The sequence below is a fragment of the Lissotriton vulgaris genome, chromosome 9 (assembly GCF_964263255.1).
Source record: "Lissotriton vulgaris chromosome 9, aLisVul1.2, whole genome shotgun sequence".
NCBI classification, from domain to species: domain Eukaryota; kingdom Metazoa; phylum Chordata; class Amphibia; order Caudata; family Salamandridae; genus Lissotriton; species Lissotriton vulgaris.
The window spans coordinates 982222143-982239313 of record NC_141697.1 but is presented as its reverse complement, the minus strand read 5'-3'; the positions used below and the strand labels follow the sequence as shown (position 1 = coordinate 982239313).

Here is a 17171-nt window from a genome sequence, read left to right as displayed (position 1 = left end):
TGCTGTTCCTCTTCACAGGCCCCTGGACTGAGCATGAGGCTATCACCACAGCAACAGTTCTCAATCGACTACACAACACTTTAACCATGCCACGCCATCACTTGACACACTCCAGTCCGAATTTGGTCCCATTAACTTCACCACAACTGTACTCTCTCTTGTCTCCATCTGTATGACTCCAGCCCATCACAACTATCTTTAAACCATACCTACTTTTCTAGATCTATCAGTAGCCTTTGATATACTGGACAGCTTAATGGCTCCCAATCAATAACAGAAGGACTTTCACTCAAGCCCTTGTCCCCAGCAGGCTGGACTATGGTAACACTCTTTACGTAGGAATCACTGCATGCCTTCTGAAGATACTACAGACAATACAAAACACAGCGGCAAGACTCATCCATGACCTTCCCATACGGACTCACATCACCCCGCACTTCAAAAAGCTACATGGCTCCCGATCCAGAAAAGATGCCAGTTTAATATGCTGACCCACACATACAAAGCCCTGCATGAAGCAGTGGCAGCATGACTCACCAAAGGAATGACCTTCCACCAACCAAAGGAATAACCTTCCCCCAACCAATCAAGACTCCTGTGAACGGCCTCCCTTTTCCGCGCAGACACCCCCTGGATCCACCAATCCAACCGTGGAGGACGCTCTCTCTCACCTAGTGGCTACAGCCTAGAAAGACCTTCCCCTAGGCCTCAGGAGCACTGCATCGCACCAGGAATGTACAGTTGACTTGAAGGTATTTACATTTTGTTGTGTGATACGAACAAATGACATTATACAGCCTTTCCTTTCACACTTTATGTACCCCAACAAGATTGTCACATAATTCAGTTAACTTTTCTTTCACTGAAAGAAAGTGAGAGGAGTATTTAAAACACCAGTCCTCATGTTCAATAACACATAAGCAGATAAGCAGCAGAAGCCACAGCCTGACATTTTACCTGTCTTTGAAGCGCTGCAAATGTGACAAGATAACTAAGGCATTTAAAGGCATTTTTACTTATTGCTGTGACTATCGTTCCACAAAAAAAATCAGTTCGGACGCAGAGAAGAGAATTGTCTTGGGCGCTGACTGATCACTATCGGCAGCTCTACACGGCCCGAAGCACCGGACCTAGACACGTGCTTGTTGAGTTCCTGGGCTCGGTTGCACTGCCCACAGCCTCTGACAAACACAAAAATGCACTTAATGCCCCACTTGCCCTGGAGGAAGTTGGCGACCGGGAAAACCCCAGGACCTGATGGTCTGCCAGCTGAATACTATAAAGCGAATAATGACATTCTAGCGCCCGACTCCTTCAGCTGTACAATGCAGCGATAGATGCAGGTTCGTTCCCACCGTCTCTGCGAGAGGCATTTCTGGTATCACTACCTAAACCAGACAGAGATCCCACGGCCATGGGCTCCTACCGTCCACTGGCAATGCTTAATGTTGACTACAAAGTCTTTGCCAAACTACTAGCGGAGCGCCTGGCGCCAGTGGTCCCCCACTTGATCCACTCAGACCAAAATGGTTTTGTGCCAGCGCGGTCCACGTCCCTGAACCCTAGGAGATATTTCAGGGTGGCGGCCGAGGCGACGAGGGATTGGCCTACAGCAGGGTGCTTGGTGTTAGACTTGGAAAAGGCCTTTGACTGTTTGGAGTGGGGTTACCTGTCATTGGTGCTGGAGAAATATGAGCTAGACGTGGACTTCCTGTGGATGGTAGACCTTTTGTATCAAAATCCAGTGGTCCGTGTGAGACTGGGGCCATATGTTTCGGAGGCAGTGGCGGTGGGCAGGGGTACCTGGCAGGGGTGCCCTCTGTCCCCACTGCTCTTCGCACTGGCCAAGGAACCCTTAACTGAGGCCATGAGGCGAACCTTGGGAGATGGCATCCCCCTAGGCGATGCCACCCATCAGGTATCACTATATGCTGACAATCTTGTTGGTATTCCTAAGGGACGTGAGACACATACCGGAGCAGTTGGCCCACTTACTGAGCCGCTTCGCCGCTGTCTCGGGGCTCCGAGTAAACGCCGGCAAGTCCTGCCTATATGCATTTAGCAGCGAAGTAGACGATCCAGAATACCACCTTCATGGCACAAGAGTCCAATGGAAGGAAGACACATTTAAGTAACTGGGGATCCAGATTTATCGTCAGCCGGTTGACCTATTTGATGGGAACTTGGGACGAGCGGTGATAGTGCTCAGGTCCCAGATCTGCTTTTGGCCCACTCTCCCGCTGACGCCCACAGGCAGAGTGGCTCTTGCCAAAATGGTCATGCTCCCCCGCCTTCTGTACAACTTTGCCAACCTGCCCTTATTTATACCGGCATCCTTTTTCTCCACGCTTAACTCAGTCCTGCGCGACTTCCTCTGGGGCACGTCTTAGCACCGGCTGGCACTTGGGAAATGGTTTCTCCCCACAGTTAGAGGTGGACTAGCTGCTCCCTGTTTTGAGCACTACTACCTAGCTGCGCAGCTCCAATGGATCGCCTGCTGGTTAGCAGACAGGGGGAGAGAGGACCCTGCCACAGATGCGCCGCCATACACGCTGGAAGGGGTCACCAAGCTTTTTCATCCGCTAACTGCGCCAGCGCGTCCCGCTCCGTTGCTGCTGGCGGTGGCATATAAATGCTTTCGTAGAGCGCTGCTTCTCACAAGAAAAGTGCTCCCCTATGCGCCTGCGGTGCCTTTAGAGGGCTCACCGGCAGGTGAGGGGGTTCTCACGCGCCAATTTTTAGAGCAGTGGCATGAGGCGGATGTCCGGACGTTGGGTGACTTATACAGGGATGGAACACTGATAACATATGAGACATTAGTTGCTGAGGATGGGCTTCCTTCTGGGGGGTTCTTACTACACCGCTCACTTATAGCGCACATGGCTAGGTGGGGAGAGGTCAGGGCGGAGCCCCAGCAACACCCGACCATGCAATACCTGCACGTCATGGGTAGGGGTAGGCACTTGATCAGAAGGTTTGCTGCGTCCTTGTGGGCACACACGGATTTGGATTTGGCCCCACTGTGAGGCAAATGGGAGCGGGATCTAGGGCAGGCACTCGCTGATACAGAATGGGAGAAAATCCTCAAAAGCCCTATGCGCATTCCAGAAATTTGCGCTTTCGCCAAGTCCAGCTCTATATTGTGCACAGGGCCTATCTCACCCCTGCACTGATAAACAAATACTTTCGCAGAACCGACGCATCCTGCCCCAGATGCGGTGAGGTGGATGCAGATCTGCTCCATATCCTGTGGCACAGTCCAGGGCTGGGCACTTACTGGAGGGACATTAGTGAGCTACTTAGGCACTGCACTGGGCGCGCCATCCCCTGCAACTGGCCTGAATACCTTTTGCATCATTTCAAGAGACCACCCAAAGATAAGGTCTCATCCCGCTTCCTGGATTTGGGGAGGATAGTTGCAGCGCGCCTCCTCACGAAGAGGTGGAAGGCGCGCGACCCACCCAGCGTACAGGCATGGACCCTGTCCCTTCAAGCATGGGCCCGGGCAGAATGGACTGCCATACGAAGGGAGGAAACGGTGGGGCTCTGCAGGGAACCTATTGCAGAGCGCTGGGAACACATGCTTAGGGCCCTACAACCAGTGGGAAGCTCTATGAGCGACGGGGCAGCAGGGGATCAGACGGGCATACTTGGGGACGGGGATGCACCGCGGACAGTACACCTGACTTGATATTGCGCCTCTTGTTAGGTGCGATGCATAGCGCTGCAATACAGGGAAGGCAGAGGCTGAAAGTGCATGAGCGCCGGGGATGCGGGGGGGAGGGTTGCGGGGGGGCCAGGTGGGGAGGGGGTTTATTTATTTATTTATTCAAAGTTTTATATAGCGCGAACAGGATCCTTACAGATATCAGAGCGCTTCACAAAGACAGGGAAGGGGCAATAGGAGTAAACAGAGATAATGGGAACAGTATAATAGTCAGTGACATGGTAATAGCATGGATGATAAAAACAAACATAAAACCAATCCATATATGATCAGGTAAATAACATGGTAACATGGTAATAACATGGTAATAACATGGTAAGTAACATGGTAATAACATGGATGATAAAAACAAACATAAAACCAATCCATATATGATAAGGTAAGGGAGTAGTATAGAGCAGCACAGGTCATTGATCCGACTACAATGGCGTACAGGTGGATCAGTAAACCAACGTGTATCATATCTTGGTCGGTAGTAAGAGAGTAGCGTAATAGTGCCCCCAACAAGTCAAGTATAGTGCCAGGGGATAGGCAGAGCAGCGGTACAAGCAATGCAGAGTCTCTGACCCAACATCTGTAGCGATCAGGAGATCTTGGCCAGAAGCATTGTTTTCACCTCTTTCTTGAAGAGTGCAGTGGAGGTGATTAGCCTTGTTTCAGGAGGGAGCGCATTCCAGATCCTGGGTGCCATTCCTGAGAAGGAGCGTTTGTAAGTTTTCGCTTTCCGAAATCTACGAGGTTTCAGGAGTAGATTTTTAGTACTCCTATTGGATCTCGAACCTCCTGATATAGACAGCTTTTGAGCGAGGTAGTTGGGTGCCTTGTGGTGCACGGCCGCGTGTGTCATCATAGTTGCAATTTTTAGCTGTATTCTGGCTTCAAAAGGCAGCCATTTTAGAGACTTTAGGTCTGGGGATATGTGCGAGTGCTTTCTAGAGCCAGTAATGAGTCTCGAGGCAGCGTTCAGGGAGGCTCTTAAGGGTGCTGTTGTGGATAGTGGGAGACCGCTGAGGGTCGCAATTCCGTAGTCTATTCGAGGGATGACTAGAGCTTGTACAGCAGTTTGGAAGTCTTTGGCCGGGAGGAAGGGTTTAATTTTCCTCAGCGTGTTAATTTGGAAATTAGCTGCTTTTGTGGCTTTGCTGACGTGCTGCTGCATGTCGAGCTTGGCGTCGAGTGTGATGCCTAGGGATTTCGCCGAGTCCACGATGGTAGGTTGGACATTGAGTGCTGTTAGGTTGTTGAGCCAGGTTTGGGTGGTGGAGATTTTCGCCGGAGGTGAGATGAGTAGGAACTCAGTTTTTAGAGCATTCAGTTTGAGGTGATTGCACGCAATGTATATCTGTGCTCATGCCGCTGTTTGTTCGCTTGATTGGATTTGTTTTTCTACAGTTGTTATATAAATATCATTTCTGTGCATGGGGCCGGGGATCATGGACCCCCCCATGTTGTGGACACACCCAGACGCATACTCCTAACCCTGTGGCACTTCTATAAAACGGTGCAGCGCCAAAAAGACACACTATTTTGCCTATGCATGTACAATTGACGTAACCAATCAGATGTGATGTATAAAGTGCTGCACTCATTGTAATGCTTAAAATAAGACAGATGCCAATAAACAGATTTGACAAAAAAAAAGAGTCTTGTCTTAACACATTCGAACCTCCTTCCGCTGGACGTCACGCCATTAGATTTAGGAGCCTATGCGATAAAGAACACCTTAAAATTGTACATGATAAGTCTTCTGCTTACATGATGACGTCTGGGGTCACTTAAAAACCATGCGGGACTGACGAGGAGCCCCTCATATTCATTGGCTTAGACTAAATTAAGGACCCTTGAAAGATGCCCCCACCCCATTCCCCCTTTTAACTGTACCAGCTGCAGTGGCATGGGTTACGCCCCTGCAGCATTACATTTAATCAAGGAGGTAAGGCTGAATTGTTCTTACAAGGATTCAATCACGTGTTCTGTAAATTAAGACAGAGCTTTCAAAGCTTCTATGAATTAGAGACATACAGCAAATCTACAGCCCCTTAGGTTACTTCCATACAACACTAAACACACAACCACCAGATCGACACTGTTTGATTCCAAACTAACAGCAGAGGTAAAAGGCCAAGGACTGCTCAGCAGACTTCCATGATGCTAATTTTTTTTTTAAAACACACGGACACTTGTCAAACCCATATTATCCAGACCAACAGCAGCACTTTGGTCAACACCCACAGATAGCACACCTACAACAAACCACCAGCCCTAACACCATCACCCATTCAGCCCAACCATATAGCAATGCGCCACTCCCAAACTCCCAATCGACAACTACAGGAGAAAAACATGACCCTGTCCCGCATCAATAAAAATCATGCAAGAAAGACAAACAAAGCCCTCGGCCTGCACCTACTGAATATGCACCGGTACAAACCACATACTACCAGCACCAGTCACCTTTTAGTTTTTTTCACATTATTTAAAAGTATTTGTAGTGGTGTGTGCTCTTCTGCCTTGCCTTGATGTACACTGTAACAGAACATGCAAAGTCAAATAAGCACTACCAATGTCCTGCCATCGAATCCGAATCAAACCAGGCCCTTGTACCTCCTTACCTCACTCAGCAGTTCTAGTTCACGGTTGTAGGTGGGACGCGTGTACACAAACACAGGAAGGGAGTAGTCCTGGTGGTGCTTCTTGGCGATTCTCATGGCCTCATTCACACGCGCACGCACAAATTTGCGCCCATTCTCTGAGGAGGCCAGGCTCCGCTCAAGGTAGATGGAGGGGTAAAGGGCTGTGCTCTCCCTCCACAGCCAGGCTAGCTTGTCATTTCTACTCTCCTCCACGTCAGGGCATCGCCCCGTGTAGCTCTCAGCATTATTACTGTAGTCGTGATTGTAACAGTCCGGAAAGAGGTAGTAGCCCCAGAGTTGCCGAGGGCGGTAGTTTTTGGCCTTCCTCAGAGTATTCACCATGAATTCCTGAGCTGATGTCTCAAATTCATATATGGCCTGCTTTTCCACCTGCTCATCCCTCCAGGAAGGGTTCCGCTCACGGACTAGCTGGCGTGAGGCCTTACGATATATATCTTTGGTCTGCCAGTTGCGTACCCAGTTGGGCCGCCAATCCTCCCAGTCGATGACGGCCAACCCTTCTTTGTCCAAGGAGCGGATGTACTGGTCAATGCCATTCTGGAGTTCGTCGAGGTGCTCCATGAGACTGCTGTTCTGAGGCACACCACCATTAATGGGCTCCAGCTGCGCAGAGTAGTATGGGTAGCGGCCCAGCCGCTCCCGGTAGAAGATGGTGAGGTTCTGGTCCACAAAGCCCTCATTGGGGGAGGCCTGCAAGTCAAAAAGGCTAAAGTCCATCTGCACCTTGAAGCGTGGCCGACAGTCCTGTGTGGGGGCATTCCAAGCCACAATGAACGGACGGCGGGTGAAAATTGGGCGGGCTGTAGGCTTCTCATCCTCCATCTGGCCACTGGCAAGAGCAAAGAGGAGGAACCATGGTAGCACCAGAGTTGGCCCGCCGGGCATTCTCTGTCTCTCCAGTCTGAGCAGGTCAGTGCAGGTGTAGAGCAAGACAGACCTCAGGTCATTGATGGAGATCAGGAGCTGTGGGATAAAGGAAACCAAATGGTTACAAAATGACAATCGATGTAATTGCGTCCCCATCTTCTTCGGGTCTAGGCACATGTCACACACACTGTCTAGATCGACACTGGTGGTATCGAACAAAAAAGACAAATGAACCATTCATCAACTTGACCCTTTTAATTGTATCCCGAGGGTAGGCATCCTTCATTTCCCCCACTAGTCGTTCTACCTAACCATACACGCCTTCCCTTCCACTTATCCTAGGACTCAGCTCTCTTGTCAGACACTTCCCACTCTATTTCTCTTCAGGATGGGCAAACGCCATCCCACCAACCACGTCTGCTAAGGGTTGCCTCACAGGTCAGATATCATTCCCTTCCAATATCTATTTCTCAGAGTCATCTTACAGCTCATGTGTCACACCGTTCCATTTCAGTCTTAGCATTTCCTCACAGGTCTGGTGGTCTCACACTATCAGAGGCACCATAGACCTCTCAGACTTGCTCTATAATTGCCAAGTCTTAGGTCAGACTCCAATACATCTCCTTAAGATTTCCTTCCACGCCTCCCTTGTCCACAACCCCTTAGGGTCTCAAATATATGACTCCAACTCAATGAGTGAAACTCTGTACCTGTTCACCAATAGCTTCAGTCTATATGTTTGATGGTTGTCTTTAAGGTCAGGACCCAACAACTGACAGGTCAGAATACACCAATCCCCCACAAACCTTTCTCGCAGTTCAGGTCCCCCACATCAAACAGACATCCAAGATTTTGAACCCTCCTACCCCTCTAGAGGGCTGCCGATCTGATCAGACCCCTTGACTTTTCCTTCTCAAGCCTTTTGCCATTTGTACACCCAACACTCACAGGCCTTCACATTTCTCTCATACGTTCTTTCACCTTCCCTTTTGGAGGCTTATTCTCTTCTAGTGCTCAATGCTTCCCCTCGCCTTCTGCTAGGGGGTAATTTAAATCTGCATGTAATGTGGAAGAACTGCTGGGTTTCCGCACATGGTTTCTGCTTCACAGCATTACACCAGTTACACAAATTACTGGTAGGTGTGCAACTGTAATATTACGCAAATCCCAGTAACTTTGGTACATGTCGCCATAAACTTTCTATTTCCAAAATAAAGGTGCATAAATGACTAGCAGTAATAAGTTTACCACCTGAGATCTATTTTTTCAAAGAGTTTCCGAATATGGCAGTAAGGGCTACCAGTCATGCTACTTCCACTGCATCAAATTGTAACCTTCTTGGGGGCCCTCGTTGTGTAATTAGAATGACTTCTTGTGGCTACATTCTATGCGTTTACATTTACTAGCCAACCTAGTTTCTCACAGTACTTTATAGTACCAACTAAGTATGGAACTACTGCAAGTTGCAACTTCCTGTCTGTACACATCTCTTTTTCGGCCTGTGCTGATGAGACCACCACTTCCACTCAAGGTGCAGAGTCCTACCTTTTTAAAGTTAGGTTTGCATCGTTGCTGTCTGCTTAAAACGTACAGTCCTAGGTCTTAAAAGAACAGAGGTCCTGCCCTCCTCAATGCTGGGCAGACTAAATCCAGTAAGACAGCCCTACCTCTTTTCCCTACTATTTGAGGACAGCCTCATAACATTGCCCCCAGTGCAGCATTGCTCAGTGGTTCGTGTTGAAAAGTGAAATCTTCAGTTGGGACAATTTCTGAATGTCCCTTAGACATCCATAGGAGGAATTCGTCATTTTTAAAGAAAACTGTAAAAGAAATAGAAAAGCTCCAATTAAAATAGGGTGAGTTGGGAAGTTTGCATTCTCTTCCCTGCCTTTGGGACTGTGATGTACCTTTTTCACCCGCACAACAACTGCAAGACTGAAAGTTCAAAATGTTCCCTATTTGTGGCTACTCAATGGTGTACATGAATGACATGCTTTGCTGGCTTTCCCTGTGTGCCTGGGTATTACCATCAACCACAAATAAGGCTTTCTCAGAATCTATCTGGGCCTGCCAAGATCTTTAGATGTACTACACCTTTACCTCATACTTCAGTCTGTGGGTCTATCCTTTCTTTATGGTCTGCTTCCCTGGATCTACCATAGCTTTCCCTTTTCTCCTTATGGGTTTTGCCTGCATCTTGGTTTCTGTGCCATGGCTTTCCCTTGCTTTATTGAATGTGCCATGTTCGCCCCACCGCATTCTATGTAGGTGTCCAACGTCTTTCCATATTTTGATTTTGGTTTTGAAAGTCTTTGTCCATAAGTCTGGGTGTTCAACATATTTCCTATTTGTGTGGGTGTTCACATACGTCAGCGTGTTGGGTGGTGCATCTTTCGTCTTGTTTGTAGCTTTGCTCCCCTGTAGCTTCGCTGCATGTGAAACTGCTCTTAGATTTTTACAACTGACTTTTGGATAATTATCACCAGTTCTTAATGTTTTCCCTACTGCAGAGTGAGAAAAGATTTGCGATAACTCCAATAATTTTGTCTAATGAGATGAAGATGCGGGATAAGCATGCTGCCTAAAATCTGGAACCAGTTACGATGAGCAATAGCATGAAAAAAATTACTTATTTTCAATTGGAAGATGAGTAGGCTGGTTTTGAATTCCCATCAACAGTATAAAGTAATTTTCCCAAGAGGCAGCCGCTGCAAACCCAAACCTTCTACACATCCCAAAAATCAGCTGCAACATCAAAGGAGAAGGAAACTTTGCAGTCCAGGACTTTCCACTGTGGGACACTCCTCCTTGTAACTTACAAGCAAAATACTGCCACCGGACTGTCATAAGGAAATTAAAAACACCTGTTCTAAGCCCTCCGCAAAGCCTTCTATCTAAACCAGGGAGCTCCTGTAGCTTGATGATCATCTTACTAAAACTGCCCACGTCTGCTGGACCGTGAAGCATGCCATCTGACTAGCTACCCATCTCCTGGAGCCAGACAATAAACCATTCTAGAGTGGACACAAACTTGCAGAGGTTCCTCTATTATTTTCTCAAAGGCCTTTACATTTTGTGTGAATACCCTGTGGGCTTAAAGAACTTGCAACCATAGCACAGTTTTTAAAGAGATGGTCTAGTGGTAAAACTGACCCAGAAGCCTGGGATCTAATCCCGGCTTGACAATAACAATTGCGTGATTCTGGGCATATTATACATCACCTTAGTGTCCCAAACTGTAAATATGTTTAATGTAACAAACTATTGTGTCGTGACCTCATTTCAAGTTAATCCATTTGTGCCCCACTATGGCGTCCTAGCTTCTGCAAGGCGATCGGTCTCTCACACTTCATTATCCATCACACTGCTGAGCGCTGCGTCCCATAACAGGATAACAGCACCGTGGTGGTGGCATCCCCCATGGCATGGAAACACTTCCCACATAGGCTCAAATCAAAGACAACGTCCTTTCAATCACACAAACCTACACAGTGTAGCGTGCTACCCAGATAGGCTAGCGCTTCAGCGCCCCACATAGGGATACTAAGCGCTATATAAATGCTGCAATACAATACAATCGAGAACGGATCCCAGAACAGACCATAAAGCTGAATGCAAATGGCTTCCGTTGAATGCGCCACTTCTAGCTTCTTAAAAGCCCATAAATACAAAAAAATTAAAATACAGGAGTGACTGAGATTATAGATGTAGGAGTTGTGTTAGTTTTGTCATAAAACCCTGCCTGCTGCCATGGCTTGCTTGAAAACATTAGCTGTAGGTCAGCTCGATGGTGCTACATTTCACTGGGCGCTGACAGCAACAGCTGTGAAAGACGAGAAGGCCTGGCGAGGGCCGCGGCGATAAAAGATCTACCTTGGTCACATTGCAGCCTACTGGAAACTAGGCTACTCTTGGGAGGGACCTGTTAATGCAATTTGAATGAAAAAAATGCAATGTGTCAGCAAAAAAACGGGCAGACTGAATTCTCAATAGCGCGTGACTGTGAGAGGATGAATACAAGTAGAAAAACCCCATCTCTAGCCTACCGGGATAGTGGGACACTTTACTTAGTAGTTATGTAATATAGTGAAAGCCGCTGGAATTATGCGGCACGGGAGGGCCATATTGTGGGGCAGGGTTGACTAAATTTTGCTGCAAGAAAAGGCAAATCCTGCGAACTAATGCGGCACATTTTGTGATAGTATTACCTCATAATGGTGTCAATTTTTTCCTCATCTTAACAACTGCGCACATTTTTCACCTCATTAGGACCAGATAAGATGCACAGTAACAAGCAACTAAAAGATGATCAGTCAACCTTTGCATAGGACGTTCCACTGCTCAGCAACTCCAGACTGCACTTTTCAAACCTTTTGATCCATTTGTGCTAGAAACAAAAAAATGTTTGTATAAATCCGAAGATTACCGAGCAGACGATGATTAATGTGCCAAATGTGGCAAATCTATAAATATGCGGAAAACATCGCAGCCACATAGTTGCATAATTTCAGTGACCCTGAATATCGCCCTGGACTTTTATCCATCCACTGGGTGCTGGGACTTTTAGTCCCCTCACTACATTCAAAAAAAGTAAAATCACAAGTCACACAACCCAAAACATTGATGATTTTAAAATCCAGTCTTGACTTTTTAGTAGAGATGGGAGAGCAGAGCCAGAGTTCTGGCTTGGCTCTAAGCGCCAGGGCAGGAGCCGATACAGCAAAATCATTGTCACATTGTGACACGCCAGAGGGTGGTATAGTCCTTCTATTAGACGGAGGTGCAGCAGCCGATTAACCCATTGGTAGATATGAGCATGCTGTGACAGACTGGCAACCTTGATAGGCCACTGTGCAGTCAATCAGTGTCATCTTACAATATTGCATTGTGTCCAGCTCTAGTTGCATTTCACATCAGCCTGTAGTAGTTTTACCCCTCTTCCATGGCATGGCTATAATTCCTCTGTCCTTTTCCTTCTTTCCAATTTTAGTCCACTTTCTAGCCCCTATTTTGTGTCCTTTCTCCCTCACATGACCATCACCCCCTCTGTCCACCTCTTTCGAACCCTAATCCATCATCTGCTCCTTTGTCTCATCTCTTTGCCACTACATGTGCTTTGAAGTCAGTCACTGGCCAACAGTCCATATTTGCCACACAGCTTCTAGGGGACTCGAGTGGAGCCAGGCAGAGCCAATCAGCAAGCTCGACCCTCCAGGGGCTTGCCCACATCTACTTTTTGGCCAACACCACTTTTTAATTTCATGTAAGGCTCTTCACATGGGTCGAGTTGGCAGCTAACCTCTCCAATTACAGAAAATGCAAATACAACTTTAAAGCGGATATTAAAAAATATACAGACAACTCGACTGGGCAACCGATGGAGAGTGCAACATCGCGATCGGACGACGCCAACACAAAATTTACTGCAAATACCTCAACTCCCAACAGGAAGCCGTAGAAAGTATCACACTAGCTCAGGAGAAAAGTTTAACAGCCAAATGTGTTCCAGACCTCCAGCAAAAATACACAGAAGGGGGGCAAACGAGAAAACAGATCCAGGTTTGGAATTCATTAGCTTGTGGCTAAAATGCAGGGCTCTGGCAGAAGTCCTCTGCAGAGATCCACCGCGTCCTCATCTTTTATTAAGTATAAAAGAGCCATCTGCAACGAAAGTCAACCAAAAATTGATTTTCAGGCGGCATAAGCCCATTGGACGTTTGAGATGGAGGGAGCAGATAAAAGTTACGAAGCATGAGTCCATAAGGTCGATTTAGGCAGCTCTACTCGCTTACAGTGGCTTCTGTAGATTGCCTTCTCTTCCATCCATTTACCAGAAGAGGTGCTGTGCGCTTTGAAGCAGTCTTAAAGCTGCACCAGGTTTTAAAGTTCATAATAACAGAGCATAACAGCAGAGCCTAGAAGTCAACTGACTACAAGAGGGCACTGTGGTGTGTAACATGTAACTGTAGTTTTTGTTTGCGTATCAGAGTGAATCATTTTCTCTATTTGCTTTTACCCACCATACACTGAGAAGTATGTTAGAATACATTTCACAAGAGCACTACAGCCAAAAGAGAAATTTCCCTTTGACACACTACATTCAGCTGTATAATGGCTATTTCTGTAGCAAGCATGTTACCCATATATGGCGCCTACCTCCCACCAGTTCAATGCAGACACTGGTTTCAGGCCTGAACTGTCAAGTTCAAACTTAATGCATCCAGAATGTTGCAGGCTACTTTTGCTTGCATTAAACTAACTGATAAAAATACAAGAAAACCATATTTGTATATAAAAAGTTAATGACGGAGGTGGCGTCTATAATGGCCTGGGGGGAGATGGTCAACCTACCTATATAAGAAAATCCTTCCACAGCTCGAGCATCTGCAGTAGTCTTGTTATCCAGCATCCTTTCAAGTCTTCTTATGTGAGCATCTCTACCAAGACCCCAGAGTCCACTTAAATCAAGTTATAAGACCTTGCCCAAAGGTGGTCATCCCTCCACAGCCTCCGTAACCACATAAGTCATGTTGTAAGACTACAGTCAACGCACAAAGTGTCTCAGTGGTCTCAGGTTCCACAGAAATCCTATGATAATTCTTTCCAGAGCAGAAGTATATACAAAAAAGTCATACAATTTAATGTCCCTCTAAAGGGCTAGCATCTCTCGAGTCATCTTATGAGACTACAGACAAGATATGTATATCCCTCTACAGCAGTGTCTGTTGTGAGAAGACCTCTACATAGCCAAACTGCTTAAACAAGGCTTGTAATAAGACAATCTCTCTATAGGCCCTTAATCTTTACAAGTCCTTTATAAGATCATAGATATTATACAACATCTCTAATCTTTAGAAGACCTTTTTATAATTCTCTTCACAGCAAAAGAGGCTGCTTGATGGAGTCTAGCCATCTCCACATCTATGATCTAGATATTGCACAGCCCAAGAAGGCACATTAAAGAAAAGAAAGACTGGTAACAAAACAACTGTCAAGTTATCTAGAAACCAACAAACTTCTCGACGTTTCCCAAACAGGTTTTAGATCTAATAACAGCACAGAAACAACGCTACTGGCCGTAATGGACGACATTCGCATGCAGGTCGACAAAGGTAAAACGGTTGCCCTGATACTTCTCGATTTATCAGCGGCATTTGATACCGTGTCCCATAAACTGTTAATCCACATACTTGCTGCAAAAGGAATACAAGGTAAAGCCCTAAACTGGCTGGAGTCCTTTCTATCAAACAGATCCCAGTCTATTTGTTTAGGCAACTTTACCTCCACCCCCCGTAAGATTAAATATGGAGTTCCCCAAGGAGCTACATTGAGCCCAACATTGTTCAATGTATATGTCTCCTCTTTGGCATCGATTGGCAAGAAATGGGGCATTAATATCTGCTCCTACGCTGACGATACTCAGCTGATGGTTACCCTAAATGGAGATAACGACACCAAAAGTAGACTACACAACTGCCTGTCAGAGCTATCCAACTGGATGCACGGCCATTATTTAAAACTGAACGCTGACAAATCAGAAATTCTACTCTTTGGTGGGGCCAAACAGCTCTGGGATAACACCTGGTGGCCAATTTCCTTAGGTTCTCCACCAATCCCCACATCGTCTGCTAGAAATTTAGGAATTCAGATGGACACCACTCTATCAATGAAATGCCATGTCTCCTCAATATGTGGCAAAGGATTTGCCATATTAAAAAGATTGAAAAGGGTCTTCCCCTGGATCCCACTTGAATGTAGACAGATCCTAGTCCAGTCGTTACTAGTTAGCAGGCTGGATTATGGCAACTCACTATTTGTAGGAATGTCGGACTACTTATTTAGAAAATTACAACTGGTCCAGAATGCCGCAGCAAAAGCTGTCTGCAATAAGAAAAAGTATGATTCGGCCACAAGTTGTCTGAGAGCTTTACACTGGCTGCCCATTAGTCAAAGAGCCACGTTCAAAATGCTATGTATTGCCTATAAAACAATTCACAATACTGGCCCTTACATTCTATGAAATAGAATTAAGTTCTATGCCCCAGCGCGGAACTTACGTTCACAAGCCTCAGCCAAAGCAGCCACTACTCGGATTAAGCTATCCAGAATGGGCGGAAGTGCTTTTTCACACATTGCTGCGAAATGTTGGAATGAGCTACCCATCAACCTCAGACTCACAGACTCCTACTCCACCTTCAAGAAAAAACTAAAAACCGCACTATTCCCTACTTCAGAATAATCAATATGCTCCCAGGTTACTGCCTTGGTTTTACTGTTATTTTTTGCAGCGCCGTGATATCCTTGTAGGATGAATGTTGCGCTTTACAAATACACCTAACAATAACATTTCAAGAGCACAGCCAACATATTAACATCCCTAGAGAGGATGTGTACGGAAGACTTGTTGTGGAACCATCTCTTACACCGCCAGAGTATATGGAAAACCTCTCATACAGACCTGGCCAGGGTACGACCATCTCTTTAAAGTGTCTACAAATGACCTTTTACAAGGCCATAACCAAAGCTTCAGTAAACTCCTTAGTCCAGAAAACCAAAATATCCTCCCTAAAACAGAGAGGAAGCCAACGACTTCCGCAGATTAAATTGTAACTAAAACATAATTTTCACATCTCACAACTATTCGTAAACTGGCATTTAAAAGTTGTTTTTATTGATTTCACATCTCTCCTGAGTACTTCCTACCATTCCCAGGATTTGACTCACAACTTCCAATGTCATAAACATGTAGATCCTCATAACTTTGCTGGGCATATCTCCCAACTATAGATATCCATTTGGTTTTAGAGGTGGAATGCAGCAGGTTCAACGCTTTAGGCATGGAAGTATTTAGTGAACCAAAAAACTGAATGACTTCCAATATTTAAGTACGTCATTTTAAGACTTTCTGTTCAAGAAAAGTCAACAGAGAGTCTAACCATATACAAAGAACATCTCAACATAGCCCCAAGCACAGACTGTTTGATTGTCCTTACAAACTCAGTGCAGTTAGATAATATCTTAATAAACAGACTCTGCTAATTTTGAGTACTTTACTGTATACTTAGTTTACCCAAAACTGGGCTCTAGCCCAAAGGCCTACTGACAGTCTCTATAAGTCCACATATACTCGCCGGAAAAGTGCTTTAACGCCTCGTCAGGGTAGTAAGCGCTATATAAATGCAATTACAATACAATACAATATATAGAATGCAAGATTCTACAACTCTGTTACACATATGGAAGGCCACTGGAATTCGACAGCGTTTTCTACATAATTACGAATTTGCCACATTTGTCACATAATCCATCTCCTATTGCATAATTTGCAGATTTTAACCCAAAAAACATTTCTAGCTCAAACATATCAAAAATTAATGAAGAGGCTACCACACATTGCAGCGCAGTGACAGGCCTTTTGTCACGCACATCGCTTTTCACCTGCTGATTGCTGTATTTAGGTGTTACACTGATACTAATAAACTGAAACACTAGCTCATACAGGATTACCCTGTACAACTATCAAAATAGTGAATAGTGCTTCAAAATTCGCCACATTGTGCTGCCTAATTTGCGTTTTCTTGCAGCCCATTTTAGCAGTGCCAGAGCTGGTAGCGCCTGGTGCGCCAATCTTTTTTGGCACCCCCCAGTGACCTTTCCTCCACAAACTCCCTCATTACCACCCTGCAACAGTGCCTCTCATCTCTCCATAGCCCCTCTATGACATACATTTAACTTTTTATAGCGCTACTCATATTTCACTTACACACAGTTCTGTGACCTGCATGGTACATGTTCTTTGTTTGCAGCAAGCACATTAACCCTCTGCAATACTTTATGATGAGTCAAAACTGCCACTAGACAAAAGATCTCTCCCCAGCAGGAACATTAACCACCAGAGTTATCCTGACATTGTTATAGATACC

General features: G+C 45.9%; 1 protein-coding gene across 2 annotated transcripts in view; it reads right to left on the bottom strand.

The window, feature by feature from the left end:
* Positions 1–17171, bottom strand: part of HYAL2 (hyaluronidase 2) — a 79186-nt gene that overhangs the window by 40401 nt on the left and 21614 nt on the right. For both annotated transcript variants that reach the window (XM_086938844.1, XM_086938843.1), the window contains exon 2: positions 6340–7344. In XM_086938844.1, coding sequence (XP_086794970.1) covers positions 6340–7266 — 927 coding nt within the window. In that variant the 5' untranslated portion in view covers positions 7267–7344. The remainder of the gene's footprint in view (positions 1–6339; positions 7345–17171) is intronic.